This window comes from Balearica regulorum, chromosome 15 (genome assembly GCF_011004875.1).
Source record: "Balearica regulorum gibbericeps isolate bBalReg1 chromosome 15, bBalReg1.pri, whole genome shotgun sequence".
In the NCBI taxonomy this organism is placed as follows: Eukaryota; Metazoa; Chordata; class Aves; order Gruiformes; family Gruidae; genus Balearica; species Balearica regulorum.
Genome location: NC_046198.1, coordinates 10,861,278 through 10,877,316, shown reverse-complemented (window position 1 = coordinate 10,877,316; position 16,039 = coordinate 10,861,278). Strand labels below are relative to the sequence as shown.

Below are 16,039 nucleotides of genomic sequence, written 5' to 3'. Positions count from 1 at the left end.
AAAGAATGGAGCAGAGGCCGGAGCGTGAAAAATGAGTGAGCTCTTTGCTGTTAGTCACACATCACAAAGAAAATGCAACAGGTAGCAGTTTAATAACAATAACATGTTTAAGGTAGTGCAACTCTAGTGCTGCTGAACGGGCTTTACTAGAGAATGACCTTCTTCCATAGTCGCTACGCCACAGAGAACAGTAATGCTTTTCCCCCAGACCCATGCCAACTTTCTCAAACCGAATAGAACAAATCTGCCACCTGTTGATGTTACTCCTTGTATCCTAAGTAACACCTAAGGACCTACAGAAGTTTTTAATGATTTGGATCTGTGGAACAACCAACCCATAGGACTGCCTGGAATGCAAAAACCAGAAGACAATGTTGAGCTTTTCTGTGAAAATGGTTTATTACTAGTGCCAATCACAGCACTGCTCTATCAAGCAAAACTGGTAATAAAATGTTAAGACTTTTTTTATTTTGAGGCACTTTATATTCAGCATAAAGTAATTCTTACACAGACGCTATTTAGAGTTTTGAAATTCCTGAGTTTACACCCATCTTTGTTCCACCCTGAACTGTAGGGACAGAGATCTTACTATTTTATTATTAATTACCTCTTGCTATTCACTCGCTGTCCCCCACCCTGCTGCTGCCAACACACAGGCGGTCGAAGTCACCAAACCAGAGCAGGACACGGTGTCTCCACCTGAACGAACTGAGGTTTCCTCCCACCGCTCCACTCTGGAGCCGGTGACTGAACTCCAGCTGTGTCTGCTCTCAAGACAAGACCGACTGACCCCAAAGAACAGTTTCTCTCTTTTTCCAGACTTCCCTACACTTGCTTGCTGCAAGACGAGCTGTCATTAGTATTTGTTCTCACGCTTTTATGCTGGAACTCTGCTCATCCTAAACCAAGGGAAATGGATATGCAATCAAAATGTACTTCTAATTTAGTATTTCCCACAAATTTAATTTTACAAACTTTCAACAACGAATGCCAACAAGAAATGTAACTAAGGTGCTTAATCTCTCTATACAAACTCTAGCTTTGCTGTAGCCCTCTTAACTCTTCTTTAGAGTTACTGGAGAGGAGCCATTGGGCTACAATTCCATTCTGCAGTATCCCAAGTTGGAAAACATCCCTTTTGCCACTGAAACACATACTCAGCACTGTATGAACATACCTTGTCTGCGCCAGGGCACGGCAAAAGCCTGCCTGTAGTTTTAAGTGCTATCCATCAGTCCTATCACACCTATCCTCACAAAACAACTCGCCAAACAGCTGGGTCATCCCCTCTAGCGCAGGAATGACCCACAGCAAGGGATCTGTGGCACTTCAGGGTAGAGAGCACTTAAATTACACTCAGATGGGTAATACAATGATGGCTATATGTAATATTAAAGTCCACAAATGCTAGCTGTTAAGTACTCTATCAGCCCTGTGAGGCAGCTAAATCATTTATTGTCTTTGGAAAAAAATCTGTAGTTGATGGGATTGTACTCTTCCCAAATCCTTTCAAACTCATCCAGAAAAGGCTTCACATACTCGGCGTCTTCCACGACCAGCACATTCTCCCGGTTGTTCTGGATCGCTTGGGTGGTCCAGTTGAGGGAGCCTGTGATGAGCATCCTCCTGTCCACAATAGCAAACTTGTGGTGCATGTAACCGTTCTCCCGGTCATGGCGCACCTGGATCCCTACCAAGACACAACCGAAGCTGTCACCCAGGCCGCAGCCAGCCCTGCCCCGCAGAGCCCCTCGCCCAGGGGCGGCCGCCTCACCCGCACGCCGGAGGCGGCCGATCTGGGAGCCCTGCAGCCCCATGTACTGCGCGTCGGTGACGACGCGGACACGGACGCCGCGGCGGTGGAGGAGCTGGACGGCGCGTCCCAGCTGCGGGCTGGAGAAGGCGAACAGGCAGATCTCAAGGGAGCGGCGGGCGGAGAGGAGGCGCCGCAGGAGGCGGCTGAGGGAGCAGTCGCCGCGCGGCAGCGGGCAGGGGCAGGGCCGGGCCGCCGCCCCGGGCCCCGCCGCCTCGGCGAGCAGCTCCTCGGTGCAGCTGGGCCGCGAAGGGAAGAACAGCACCTCCCGCACGGGCCGCTGCCGCCGCCGCCAGGCCGCCAGGGTTATGGCCAGCGCCGCCGCCGCCGCCACAGCCAGAGCCAGGCCCGCCCGCCGCTGCGCGTCCACCGCCCACATGCCCCCGCCGCCTCTGCCGCGACGCCGCCCGGCGCATGCGCGGTGGCTCCGAGCAGGCGAGCGCGGCTGCGGCGGGAAGTTTCCTGAGGGAGCGTCCCGCCGCCCCGGCCGTGGGTGGCGAGAGGCACCGGGCCGCAGCCGCCTCCCCGAGCCCCGACCCCACCGCCTTCTCGGCCTGCGGGGAGGGAGCTTGGGCTGCTGTGGGGAGAGCTGGGGCTGCGGGGGCTGCGGGAGCGACGGATCGCGGGCTCCGCTGAAGAGCCGCTCCCATCACCCGGGCGAACCTCGTCTGAAAACACGTCCCTCCTCACCGCCTGCAGCCCAGTGACCGGCTGGCAGCCAGCTACACTGCACGTACTCAGCAGACCCCTTTAAGCTGCGTCCTGCAGCAGCACTACTGCAGAAAGGCTTTGGCTGTCCCTGCAGCTGGTCTCAGCCTGCAGCTGCGGAGCTCGCCTCCCTCCCGGGAACACAGCGCTCAGCCATGCAGAAAAGGAAATCTCGGCGGAATAAAGAAATATCCTGCTTTAATCAGTTTGTCTTTAAGGCGTATCGTTTAGAGGGAAGGAGAGTGGTGAAAGATGTCTGCAGACATGCTTTTTTGTTAATTAAGTTGTGCCAAGAGGAACGTGCGCATTCCAGCTATGGCTGACGGCAAAGCGAGCACCCGCAGCCTGATCTGCGGGAACTTGCCCAGGCAATTATTTGGTAATCCCGCGAATAGATCTGTTCTGGCAGGCAAGCACAGCGGGTTTTATGCTAAGCAGGAGCCCCGGGTTCACAGACTTCAGCAGCTCTCCCTCTTCTTTCCTGTGGTTATTTCATACGTGTTAAGTCAGTGGTTTCCTTGCCCTGGCTCAAAAATGACACGTTATCCAGTCTGGTTGTCCGTGACACAGCCGTGTTTCGGATCAGGATGGAGACAACCGACGTTGCATACAACTCCCCGCTTACACAACCGCAAGGAAGAAGCAGCCTCAAGCCTGACCTGATGATCACCTTTTTGCTGTTTTGGAAGAAACCACACCTCTGCTCAGAAACACGGGCTTTACTAATGGGTGTTTATGCACCAACTGCGGGTTAGACAGACTAGTTTTAATGTGGGATTGCTTGGGAGAGCTATTCTTTAAAAGGTAAAAACAGTTCAGCAATCGAGAAGGTCTAAATGCCAAATAATGTCTTACCTGTTGTGTTACACAGCTCTGAATTGGATCAGAAGTTTTCAAGTAGAAAAATAAGAGTACTACATCATATAAAAGGTAGCCACGAGAACCAGCACTGACCTAGTACTACAGATTCGGACTCACTAGTGCACGCTTTTCTAATTACGTCTGTCCCTTGTATCCCACTATCAGTGGGCTTTATTTTCCCCTCAGGAGTAGCATCTAGCACACAGGAAGCAAGATACATACACTACTTAAAGCTTCCTTTCCTGTGGAGAGAGCTTGAGCACCTCTTTTGTCTCCTGTTTCGTTATTGACAATGGGGAAATTTTTGCAAACCCTGAAATTAAATAAGCGGTTAGTTTCTGAAGGGACAGAGTAATGCCTTTTTCCAAGCATCTGTTTGCTATATGAATATCCTGTGGTTATTTTATGTCCAGTCAAGCATTTTAAATTAATATATCTGAGCAATTCTTGCTCCGTACGTACAAGAAACTAATACATACACAGTTAAGGGAAAAAGACCTGTTAAATTCTGTAAATTAGATCAAGGCTAAGATGCAGGAATTACCTTGTGGATCAACTGCCGCCTCCCCGCACACCTGCACATTGCAAATCAACACAAAACTAGTCTTTGTCCATTTTACAAAAATAGCTCTTAATGAGATTTAATGCCTGTCTCCATATTACAGATGTTCCAAACAAAAATCAACCTGCATATTTTATACATAAGAACAGAACTCACGACAAGTTGGAACATCCCCTCTGAACTTTGAGTCTCGTTCGAATGAGTGTAGAAGGTCACCTGGGTAAAACCTGCCTCTAGATTAAAAACGTCTGTGGTAACGTCAAGTTTTCCCAACAACAATCCAGAAAAAAACCCCAAAAACAAACAAACAAAAGACTTCACAACAGAAACAGTAATTCCTTACAATACAGATAAGGAATATCTGTTTAGGTAATTAAAAAATGCACCAATGTTTCCATGAACTATTAAGCATTCAAAATGGCTACTATAGAGTGATATAAGAAGGGAGCACCTACAGGTTGGATCTTTTCTGCTTAACTTAATTAGGAAGTTATAAAACTATTTCTGAAGACGGAAGAACACCAGCAACCTTATCCTGGTGAGGTTATCTTCATTACCTGGAAGTTTTGCAACCACAGGCAAAACAAGGCGAGTATTCTACCCTTGAGAGAGGCAAGCAGGCTGCACTTTGAGCTTTTACAATTCCCCCTCCCAGACAAGATTTCCAAAGCAAATGCTGAAACTGTGTCAAGTTAAGATATAAATAAATAAAGTGGAGCGACAGGACTCCAATAGGATATCCTGACTTATGCTACAGCAGAAAATAGTCTCTTCTTAAATCCGAGCATAAAGTGGTTTGAAATAATTTACACATGATCCATACCCTGTGACGTGTCACTTATTTTTGGTTCTTGTTCTCTCAGGCATTTAGGAGATTTATGTGGGATTCGGAGAGATTAACTGTATCCACTCCCAGGAGTTCTTGATGTTCTCACAGGTATCCAAGTCTTGCCAATGAAACCTAAAACTGAGGTCTACTGCTGCACCATAATGCTTAATGAGGACAGTACAGGATTTTAATTACTTCACACTGATTCTTTGAGTGTTGCTGTATTTTAGTCTTGAGTGTGGAGGTCTAGATTTAGAGTTGAGTTTCAGGACAGACAGCAGCACTATTCATCAGCACTTATTAGTCCAGTCTCACAGCAATTAGAAAAGACTCAAGTCACTCTTCAAGTTAGTTTGAGGACCAGAAGAATAGCGATGAAGTTTCACTATCCGCCTAATGCACATGCCGCAGGCTCAGCAGTGGGAACTTGGGGTTCCCTGCTATTATTTGAAGGCAGCAAGTGAGGTCGGGCACCCTTTAGTTCCGGGACTCCGAGGACGTCGGACTGCGAACTGTTGACATCAGGTGGGACTTGTACGTCTTGCTCAGGCCAGTCATCCAGAACTTGAGAAGCTTGACGTTGTCCTCCTCCGCAGCTCCCAAAATGCTCAGCAGTTTTTGCGTATCCTCCTTGGGTCTGCTGTCCACTTTAGTGAACTTAAAGAGGACCTTCACTTTACTGCCGAAACAAGAAACTCCTGTCACTATGACAGTGGACTCATACCCATCAAACAGGGAACAAGCAGTAACTGTAGCTTCTCCTGGTACCTACTGCAACTAAATGTTAATAAAAGATTCAAACAATATCCCATGGAAACTATTCTCATGCTTTGAATGAAGAAAGTGGGGGGAAGAAGAGGACAAGAAAAGGGGGGGTTAGTTAGGGGGATTATTCCTTTCAGTAGTAACATGCATAATTCTAGTTTGTTTTTTCATCCTAGTGGAAAGTAAAACAATTAACTGTGACAACTGGGAATCTCCCTGGGAGACACATCTAGTACCCGTCTGGCCTTCAGGTAAATTCACAAAATCATAATGTTCCATGAATTATTTCACATGACTGTCTGGTCTTCCTTTATAACTGCTTGCACCTTTGAAATGTAGCGCCTGAAGGTGCAATCATGACATCTGTTTGGCATGTTATCTGCACTGGAATATAGCACACATTGACAGGTATATATGTATTTGCATACTTAATCCTCATAAGGTATACAAAGGCAGACAAGTATTGTCATGTCAGTAATCTACAGATGCGTGAAGTGAAGCGTAAAGGTTAAGAACTGCTGAAAGCCAAAAACAGAGTTAGGACTAGAGTAGAACAACTCTGATATTCTTAGCTCCCAACAGTAAAGCCAACTACTCTCAAGACTAAAGCAGAAGTTACCTGACTACAGGTTTGTCCTGTACTCTCCTGTAACTGTTCCAGGATTAGTGCCAAAGCTGTTTCTCTGAAAGCAATGTAGTTGTACTTACTTCATCCACTCCTCTTTCAGGCAAACAAGGCACTGATCCACAACATCTACAGAAAGGTTCTGGTTGGTCAGGGCGGCTTCGATCTTGTTCAAGATTGTAGGGCCAACTACAGGGTCAGAAAGAGATGGGAAAAGGTGAGAAAAAGGACACACAAGCTACAGGTTACCTACTTACACCTTTACTAGGAATTGTTAGCAAAGACTACACCATTTGTTCTATGGCCTGTTGGAATTACAGACAAGAATACACATTTGTTCCACCTCTTACAGAGCACTTGCCTGCACTTGTTGTTCACCAGTAGAGTCTGGTGCATTAATGCAGCTTCCTCTATATGCAGAAAGCTATGTTATTAATAACAGCACAGCCAATTTCAACATAGAATTTGGTTTGATTAGTTCACAAATAATAATCTTCCTCGGGTCAGGAAGAAACCTACTGATTCTACAAGGTGGAAAACTATACCCCCCAGTGGCCTGCCTTGATTTCATTTCCATGGAAGAGGAGCTAAAGATCATCCCACTAGAAAAATGTCTGATTCATGAAGCAACATGGAATTTTGGGAAGGATCCTGGGACATGCACACAGGTACAATATGCATACATATATATAAAAATATCAACCCTCAATTTTAAAGTCTCCACTTACTCTTGATTTAATGTTCCTCTTGTTAAGGGTGGTTCCAGGATACTTAGTAAAAAACCAAACAGATAACCAACCCAAGGCATTCCTTTCCTGTACCACCTTTTGCGATTCCCTAGGAGGCTATTTTCCCAGCAGTCCATGGCCTAATAAGTTTGATGCTGTGGTGGAGAAAAGACCCTTCAGTGACTATTTTTGTCCAGAAGATTCTGGACATGCCACTGGTTGGATGCAAAGCAGACTACTGCAATTGTACATGCAGGACCTACAACAGCTGCTGGAGCACAGGAAGAACACTACAGAGAGTGTCTCTGCTTTGCATTGCACCTATGTCTTCAGAGGACAGAGCAGGAAGGATTAGCCATCTGTGAAGTCTTTTGAAACAGTCAATGAGGCCAATTAATCTAAATTAAGACTTCCTAGAAAACACGAGACTGATGGACGTGACTCAAATCACATCTAGTTGCAAGTGTTCAAGTCCTTGAACAAAGTGGGGAGAAAAAAATAGGTCTGGGCATTTCTGTATCAGTCATAGCTGTCTATCAAGTGGAACATGGGGGATGAGTAATGTCATGGTCCTTATAAGCTAGACTTACTCAAAATAAACACACAAGTATTCCAGGATAGAAAACGTTCATTGTGGGTTACAGAAAGATTTCCTCACAACTGCTACCGTTCTCATGTTACAGAATTCGTTTCTCATTTCTGAAAACTAATAAGCAAAACGCTGATCAGGGAAAGCAAACCCTCTGTAATTAGACGGACTGTGGTAAACCTCATGTAAAATAGCAGTACCCCAGTTGTACACTGACCTGGCTTTCTACTCAGACTTCTTTAAGGGCCAGTACATGAACAGCATAAAAACCAATTAAAGATCAAGACGCTCTTTAAACCTCAGTAATATAAGTTCTTTCTGCTTTCAAATCACCCACCTCGATCTGCAGCAACAGGGCTACCGCTGGTGACAACAAACTCGTACTTGTTGAGGGACTGCTCATCATCAAACAGGGTTGGGTAGAGACTGGACCGGGTAGCAGTGCGAACTTCCACAAGGACTGCAAACTCTAGAGCAACAAGAGCCCGAAAGAACATTAACTGTACTAGCCCAGATTCTAAAATACAGCTACATACCCTGCTCCAAGAAAGCACAGCCCTCTCAGCTTACAATATTTGACCCAGCATTAGCCTTTTCCTCAGTAGGAACCAGGGCTGTCAGCTATAGTAAGATCAGTGCTCAAAGCAGGTGCCCTAATCAGGCACGGGTATGGGGAAAACAAACCAAAGTGATACAGGTTTTAGTTCATGCAGCACTGTTAGGCTATCTGCCAATACTTAATTAAAAAAATAAATAAAAAAATCTTGTGTCCTTTAACACAAGATGATAGGGAGACGGTTCTGCACCAGGGTCTTACCAGATGATAATATGTGGGATGGGATTTGGACATGTGGGCTAAGCCCTAGGAAGTTACACCGATATGCCTCTTCATATTGGTCACTGTAGGGGATGATCCGCACACAACCAACAGGCAGCATGGTCTAAAGAAGGAAGGAAACATGTCAAGAGAAACACTGGAGCTAAACTAGTGAAGTACAATTTTCTCCCTGACTTGGACAGCCAAGACTCGGAGCACTGCTCATGCAGATGCTCCTGATTTGAGGGATTAAAAGTATCCTACTCAGCTTGAAAGACTATGCAGCTGCTGAGGACAACCAAGACATCCAAAGGTTGAGGGGTTTTTGTTTGGTGGGTGCTTTGGGTTTTTTTGTTTATAGAAACAAAACCACATAGAACACATTCTCTACAGGATTACATGTCAGAGACAGGTCATTATGAAGGCTGGACAACTAGAGAAATATATGTAAAAATACGCAGCCAGGAAACAAAGGAATAAATTTCTACCCGTAGCACATCAAAAGCAGACTGGACAAGATCTGAATCTCGAGCTTTCCAGATGACCTGGTTCCCCATCAGAACATGCCAAGCCAGCATGCGGAATGCTGATGCCCCAAGAACCTGAAAAAAAAAAAACAACCCAAAACATTCTGCATTGGACATTTCATTAATTTTCATAACCAGTCTGCCCTCTCAAAAACATGACTGCCACATAAGAAAATGGCTAGAAATGAACAGCAGAAATGAACGTGAATATTTAGCAGGTCTTGTGCAGAGAGCAACAGCTCTAAACCACAGCATCAAGATCAAGTATTTCTTTGGCAGGCGTGAAAGGTGTCAGGCTGTCATGCAAAACAATATTCACCCCCATCTATGGTTTCAAGGAGGACAAACAGCAGCGAAATACCACTTTGCCAACATGCCTAATCAATGATCCAATTCACTATCAAGCATATTAAGAGAATTACAGTTTCATTTCTAGGTTGCTCCAAATTCTTCAGCGCTCTGGCTGGACAGCATCAATCAGCCCACTTGTTGGCCAAATTAGCAGTTTTGTTAAGATGGACACAGGCTGTCTGGGACTGAACAACTTCTATTACATGATAACAACTTTCAGGGATTTTGCTGATCTGGGTTGTGCTCACAACAGCGATTCAGGCATGAAGGTGAGACAATATTCTTAGACAAGCCTCTGAAGGCAGACACTTTCAATACAGGCATGTAGTTCAATAGCTTGAAGTATTTTAAATTAGAAGACAGTAGAACAAAAGGAGGCTAAAGACATAAAGTAGGTATTTGTCAAGAGCGTCCAGGAAAACAAGCTGGTGTGAAAGAGGCTGTGGGTCAAGTGCACTGAACCTTCCCTCTCAGCCAGGTAACTGGAAGCACTGGATAAAAGCTAGATCTGTACAGAACCAATTGTTTTGTTTGTACATGATTTTTTCTCCTCTGAAACACTTTTAAGCAAATAATACTTGGCTTTGAAAATGCTGCACAACCTCTGCATTAAATTATTGTCACTACTCGTGGGAAGAAGAAAAGTGCAGAATTTAAGAGAAATCATATGATCCCATCCCACATGACTGATGATCACTAGAGGCCCACGTGATCTCAGAGGAAGGGAGAGTCCTCAGAGATGCAGTTAAGGCTGTGTTACTAGTTGTGTAGGCACTGTGTTGAACACAGAACCAGGAAAGAAGTGCAGACTGCAGGAAATAAATCCATCTTTTCAAAAAACATTATCAGGAGAAAAGAAGTTAGTAGCTCGTGAATTCAGCATCAGAGTAACTGTGCTCCTCTCTTACCTGTCTCATGTGCCTGAGAGAGCGAAAGACAGACAGCCTTCTGTGAGCTACGTTCCAGCTGTTGCAATCTGGCATCAGAGATGTTTCAGGTGAGCATTTAGATAGCTCCTGCCCTTCCACAACATCTGGCTGGGAAGAAGGCTTCTCCTCTTCCTCGGAACCATCCCAGCCTTCTGACTCTTCTTTCAGGTCTAGCAAAAAACAGTAGAGTGGTCATAAAAATTGCTGCTCTCTAGGCATGGGAACTGCCTCAGAAGTGGCTATACACACTGCAGCCCACTGATTTTGGCTACATTTGGGGAGAGAGAGTTCAGAACGCAGTAGCTGAAAGTACAGGTGTCACAGACACACCTGAGGCGGTAATGAAGTTTCATAGTTCAGACATACTATAACCACTGAAGGGTCAAGAAGGAATTTTCACCTTCTACAGGACACAAAAACATCTTTTGACCCGCTATGCATTCTCTATTCTTGCTTTAAAAGTCACAGCTAAAGCTTTGAGGCAAGGTTTGTAGATTCTAGTCTAAGTGGATTAATAAAAAAATAATTCAATGCAAGAAAAAATTATGATCCTTCGATTTTAGAAATTCTGTAGAAAAAGGAGCAAGAAGTCCATGTGTTGTGACTGAAAATTCTTCTGGCCATAGAGATTCACTGGGAGGGCCAACCCAGCCAGAGAGAACAATAATCATGATGATGCAACACTCCTACACAAGTAACAAACCCTACATGTGCACGCAGAGAGCCTGCGAGGCCAAGGGCTTTGATTTCACATTCCTGTCAGAGTCATCTCTGTATAGGAGAGCATGTCAGCTACTGCAGAGGCTACCACCACGGTAAAGCTGACGAGAGATGGCTGCACTATGGTGCAGACAAAAGGACTTGGTGGTTTACCATCCAAAACATTCTCAGAGGGTCTTCCAGCTCTGGAAACTTCGATCTCACCTGCAAGTTTTTCCATCTGAACAAGAGTGTCTTCTGTTGGTGCTCCCTCCAGAAGTTTCTCTGTAAGTCGGCTGCCACAAGCTTTCAAAAGCCTGGAGACATTGAAAGAAATAGAAGTAGCGTTCACTAAGCCTGCTTGCTAGGTGCAAAAAACCCCCAATGGTGCAACAAGCTCGACAAAAAAATCCAACCGCTAACCAATTTGTGTTTCCTTTCAACACATCTCCATGCTTTCCTCAGTGTGGTAACTATCAACCCATTTTATAACCACTGTCACTGAAAGTCACTGAAAGGCCTACCATTTTGCGATTACTTTGTGCAACATACTCATCCCCCACCCAAGTCACATGCCAGTGTTGCAACCCTCCCTGTGGCATCTTTCCAGGGAAGTATGATGAGCGAGTCAGGCAGTGGAGCAACTGGACTCCCACAGACATACTACTGTGCCAAACGGTGTGAATCCAAGGTACAACAAGCTGGGGGCTAGGAGTGTCTTTTCTCGCTTTCTTCCACACTTACTTTTTTACTGCAAAGCCTTTCCATCTAAAGAGACATGTTTTTCATTAGCAGCCACATTAGTACATTTACTTCACAGCACAGAGAAATTGTTTTGTCCTAAAGACATCAGCAGGCTGCTGTCTTTCTGTGCTTAGCTCTTTCCCATTCAGAGACTACTTAGCAAAGTCCATCTTCTACCTCAAGAAAAAAATACCCAAACTCTCAAATCACATTTCCACCCTTTCAGAATATGGTAATATTCTCTTTCTGAAGGACTTCTAGAAGCTAGATACACACGTGGCATTACCAAGCAAAGGACGTATGCAAACACGCCCACAGGTTTTCATCGTTGGTCAGTGACGTTAAAGAGCGGGCTGCATTGCCGTTCCGCTGGTGCAGGAAGGGAGTGAAGGCCGTGTTCATCCGCTGGGCACGCTGAGGGCAGCCGTACTGCTCTGCTTCAAACACCTACACCACAGAAGAATGGCAATATAAGAGACTGAAAAAGATAAAATGCTTACATAAAGCTGAGCCAAAAAACTCCAACAAAAATATAAAGTGAAAAGGGTGCAGTGCACACAATCATCCAAAATACATTGTAAATTATGGGAAAATAGAGGGAAGGGACATCTTATTCTTAGACTGACTAAAATCATCATTAAGTAACATTTGCGCTCCAAAACCACTGTCCTTCACAACCTGAGTTATTTAAATTCCTAAAAGAGCTATTGTCTAGCAGCTAGGAATATGAAAAGTGTTATGAGTGGCTTAAAATGAGAGAGAGACCCTATTCCTTCTCTCCTGCACGCCCAGATACACACCGTCCTCTTGTGAACCCTAATGACCACCCTGGCTGCAATGAACTGGATCAGCTTTTTGACTCAGCTATAAATTAACTATTACAATGCTTTACTAAATGTTGAGTCAAATGGACTCTGTGCACTGACCTACCTTAAGTGCTTTGCCTTGAAGCTCATCAATGATGCCTCTGATTTTTCCCAACAAGAAAGGCCAGGAGTTGATGAGGTAAATCCGGTCCATCATGATAGTGATGATGCTGTACCAGCGCTGGAAACCTCGAGCCAGGCTGTCTTTGATAAAGAAGGTGTGGCTGAACACAAAACCATGCTGTTCATCTCCAAAAAAAATAGGGCCTTCACGTCCTGGGCAGACCTGAAGGGGAGGGACACATACACCAAACTAGTTAAGCACATCACGCAGCTGAAATGGTAATAAACTGAATAAAGCTTCCTGCTCTCTAACAGTGAATAAAACATGCCTTTTTTAGGCTACTATCCCAAATCCAGGGTCAAACAGACCTCCAGAGGTATCCGACAAATACTACAAAACCTTCAATTTAACTGTATTTTAAGAACTCAGCTCTATTCAACTATGATACTGTTGAGAATCCACAAGGGATTTTGCTGTCCTGACACACAAATGCTCATTAATCTGTAAGGTTCTCCCTTCAATTCTATGAGATGTTGAATGTTAATGGTCTACAAAGATCAAATATTTCTTGGCATTGAACAACAGATACCAACGTTTTTACAAAAACGTTTATCTTACATATAAAACCAATAAACACATAGGAGTAAAAACAAGAAAGGGAAATTTTTGGTCTCACAAGGTGAGAGGAAGGAACCCTCAAGGTTATCAAAGATCAACCTTAAAAATTTTCACCACTCCTGGAATGAACAGGATGTGTGTCTGTCTTTCCACCTCCTTTCCCTCCTTGTTTCAGGCTGCACAGAGCAGCCAGGCTCAGCAAAGCGCTATCTTGGATTTGAAATGATACAAGAGGCCATAAACAGGTTTTCTCCCTGTACTCCCAAGACAATTACCTCACAGCTCAAACTGCGAACACAGGCCTGGCGCACGATGCTGAACAGCTGGGGGTGGTTTGGGTGCTGGTGACTGACATACTTGATTGAAGTTTCTTTGTCATGGCTGACGTATCCAGGATGTCCTCCTGCAAGAGAGCGGCAACCCTGAAGACAGAAAAGCAAATCCAGCCATAAATGAGCATGCAGTTATCTAAGTTATCTAAGGTTTCCAAAGGCCTCTGCATATTCCCTTCAAACTGTAGGGAAACATTACTTACACATATAGATAAGAACACAAATACTTAGAAGACAAGAAATATGAGTCACGGTCAGGATTTGAACCCAGCTCCTCACACAGAACTCTGTGCGATATACCTCCTCTGCTCTTATGCTCATCTTCCACTGTTTAATTTGATTGTGAATCTGGTGCTGGCTCTACAAGTGGTAAAATTCAGTTAACAGCAGCTGTGAAACCAACTGGCCTAACAAAACTGGCCATAACCTAAAGGACAGTAAACAACAAACACCTCAGAACAAGTACTAATAGTAGACAAGCATGAGAACAACTGTGAACATACGTTTTCTCCATTGTTTTAATTGCTTTTACATTTTTTTCTATTTTCTAATCAATACTGCTCTTAAACTTATTATTTATAAATGATCAGACCTAATCTAATAAAGTGAATGCTCTTCAAGGATGAGGAGAGCATTTCTCAGCCACAAGAGAATCACAGATCTCAAGGCTTAAAGAGACCTCAAGACACCATCTTGCCAAGGTCTACGTACTCAACGAGAGTTTCTTCATCCTCTTGTTATGGATCATTACAGTTCATGAGTACTCAGAGATCTTCTGGTACTAGCAGCTACATACAAAACACATGCAGTTCACTTTTTTTTTTTCTCCTCTCTTAATTCAATTTGCATTAAAGAATCCAAGAGCCCTTTAGTTAAGCCAAGGGCCACCGACGTCCGCACGCAGATCTTTGCACTTGCCTCACACATGTCTGACTTCTTTGGCCCTGGGCTGCTAGAGTCGGCGCTGGCACCTTCTGCTGGGCTGTGTGAGCGAATCCGACTGCTCATCTGAATGCCACCTTCTTCCTCTTCTGCCTGCTCATTCTGCCCAGAGATGTCCCCGCTGCTTGCACCTTGGGGAAGCGGTGAATGTAGAACCTCAGTACAAAAAAGGGTGCGAGGACCGTGGAGCTCACAAAAATGGCAGAGAGCAACAATAGCATTCATGGTGAGAGCTCAGCACATACGTCAGGCCTCCTGCAGGCAAGGAGGAAAGCACACAATATCAGCACAACAGATATTAAAGCATCTTTTAGGCCTCACTGATCCAAGTCCTGCTCCATATCCCTCCAGGAGCGGCTGGCCTTAAGCTGAGCCTATAGGACGAGCACAACTCCACGACAGGGTAACCTGACCAAGGACCAACCCCCGATGGGACGGGACTAGAGCAGACCGATCCCCCCGTGCCCGGGTCCCTGACTCTGAGCCGGGATACCTCAGGCCCCACGGGCATGGAACGGGACTGGACCGGACCCCCCGTGCCCGGATACCTCCGGTCGTACGGGGACAGGCCGGGTGCTGACAGACCAGTCCTCCGTGCCCGGACACCTCGGGCCGTGCCGGGCCCGGAGCAGCCTCCCGGAGGCCTCAGGCCGTAACGGGTCGGGCCCGGCCCTGCTCAGCGCCCCCGGACCCGAACGCCTCAGGCTTAGCCGGCCCCGGGCCGGCCTACCCTTCCGAGCCCCGGCCTCCCCGCTCCGAGACCGGCCCAGCCCAGGTTCCCCGTGCCCGGACACCCATGTCCCGGTCCCCACTCACCGCAGCTCCGGGCTCCCCCGCCCCGTCCCGTGTCAGCGGGCGCCTGACACAGCCTGACCCACCGGCCCGTACCATCCCTACCGGCAGCTGGGGGGGGGGGGGAAGAGGGGCAGACAGCTACCCGGCTGCCAGCCCGCCGCCGCCACGGAGCGGCGACGAGAGGGAGAAGAAAGCGGGAGAGAGGGAGGAGGAGGCCGTTCGTACCGCGGTACCGATCCGGTCCTTCCCGCCGCCCTCCCGAAGATCCCCCCCCCGGGTGCGGCAGTGACTCGGCCCACGGCCGCCCCGTCCGCAGGGGCTGGGCAGAGCCATTACCTCAACGCGAGAGGGGGAAGATGAGAAGATCCGGAAGACGCCTCCTTCTTTCCCTGGCTATCCCCTGCCCCGCTGCGGGACCGCAGAGAGCGGACAATGGGGTTCGACCCCCGGGAACCAAGAGGGAACCAGCCGCCGCCTGCGGCCCCGCAGACGCTGCACCCGGAGCGGGCTCCGCTCTCCCCGCGGGGTGATGCGGGCCGCACGGCGGGTCACGTGACCGGCGGCCTCCGGGCGGGGACACGGGGCGGGGCCCTGCTGAGGTGAACCGCGACCCCGCGCCCGCCCGGGGGCGGCCGGTCACAGCCCGCGCCTCGGTCACAGCTGCGCGGTGGGAGAAGCAGCTTCGCAATCGGCTCCCGCAGAGCCCTGTTCCCTTCCCGCGTCCCCCCCACAGCGTGGCTGGCGTGCTCACCGCAGGCTGGGCCCGACTCCTCCCATAAAGACGCTCAATGGGAGCGCTGGCCGTACCCAGCTCCTGTCCTAACTCCTTAAACTACTCGGAACATCAGATCAGGGCAGGCGAAGGCTTCCATCAA

The 16,039-nt window shown here is 47.0% G+C and overlaps 2 protein-coding genes across 4 annotated transcripts; both read right to left on the bottom strand.

The window, feature by feature from the left end:
- Positions 1-380: 380 nt before the first annotated feature.
- On the bottom strand, positions 381-2,468 carry PLD6 (phospholipase D family member 6). The gene is made up of 2 exons (XM_075768100.1): positions 1,775-2,468; positions 381-1,690 (listed from the first exon to the last, which is right to left on the bottom strand). Exons 1-2 carry the CDS (start codon positions 2,190-2,192, stop codon positions 1,449-1,451), a joined length of 660 nt encoding a protein of 219 aa, XP_075624215.1. The 5' UTR covers positions 2,193-2,468; the 3' UTR covers positions 381-1,448.
- Positions 2,469-3,988: 1,520 nt separating this feature from the next.
- On the bottom strand, positions 3,989-15,733 carry FLCN (folliculin). Of its 3 annotated transcripts, none has more exons than XM_075768091.1 (12): positions 15,501-15,733; positions 14,346-14,624; positions 13,371-13,517; positions 12,478-12,699; positions 11,834-11,994; positions 11,029-11,120; positions 10,084-10,274; positions 8,786-8,899; positions 8,298-8,421; positions 7,818-7,949; positions 6,247-6,352; positions 3,989-5,452 (listed from the first exon to the last, which is right to left on the bottom strand). In XM_075768091.1, exons 2-12 carry the CDS (start codon positions 14,592-14,594, stop codon positions 5,251-5,253), a joined length of 1,740 nt encoding a protein of 579 aa, XP_075624206.1. In that variant the 5' UTR covers positions 14,595-14,624; positions 15,501-15,733; the 3' UTR covers positions 3,989-5,250. The 3 variants fall into 3 exon arrangements, with proteins under 3 accessions (XP_075624206.1, XP_075624208.1, XP_075624207.1); XM_075768093.1 differs by lacking the exon at positions 15,501-15,733 and adding an exon at positions 15,390-15,473; XM_075768092.1 differs by lacking the exon at positions 15,501-15,733 and adding an exon at positions 15,186-15,443.
- Positions 15,734-16,039: the final 306 nt, after the last annotated feature.

What these genes read in the sequence shown, in the direction of transcription:
- PLD6 (XM_075768100.1), bottom strand. Translation starts at nt 2,192, where the DNA reads ATGTGGGCGGTGGACGCGCAGCGGCGGGCGGGCCTGGCTCTGGCTGTG. An exon ending in CGGCCGCCTCCGGCGTGCGG is followed by an intron (nt 1,691 to 1,774) that starts GTGAGGCGGCCG and finishes GTGTCTTGGTAG; the next exon opens with GGATCCAGGTGCGCCATGAC.
- FLCN (XM_075768091.1), bottom strand. Translation starts at nt 14,594, where the DNA reads ATGAATGCTATTGTTGCTCTCTGCCATTTTTGTGAGCTCCACGGTCCT. An exon ending in AGAAGTCAGACATGTGTGAG is followed by an intron (nt 13,518 to 14,345) that starts GCAAGTGCAAAG and finishes TTCTGTCTTCAG; the next exon opens with GGTTGCCGCTCTCTTGCAGG. An exon ending in TTCGCAGTTTGAGCTGTGAG is followed by an intron (nt 12,700 to 13,370) that starts GTAATTGTCTTG and finishes CCTCCCCTTCAG; the next exon opens with GTCTGCCCAGGACGTGAAGG.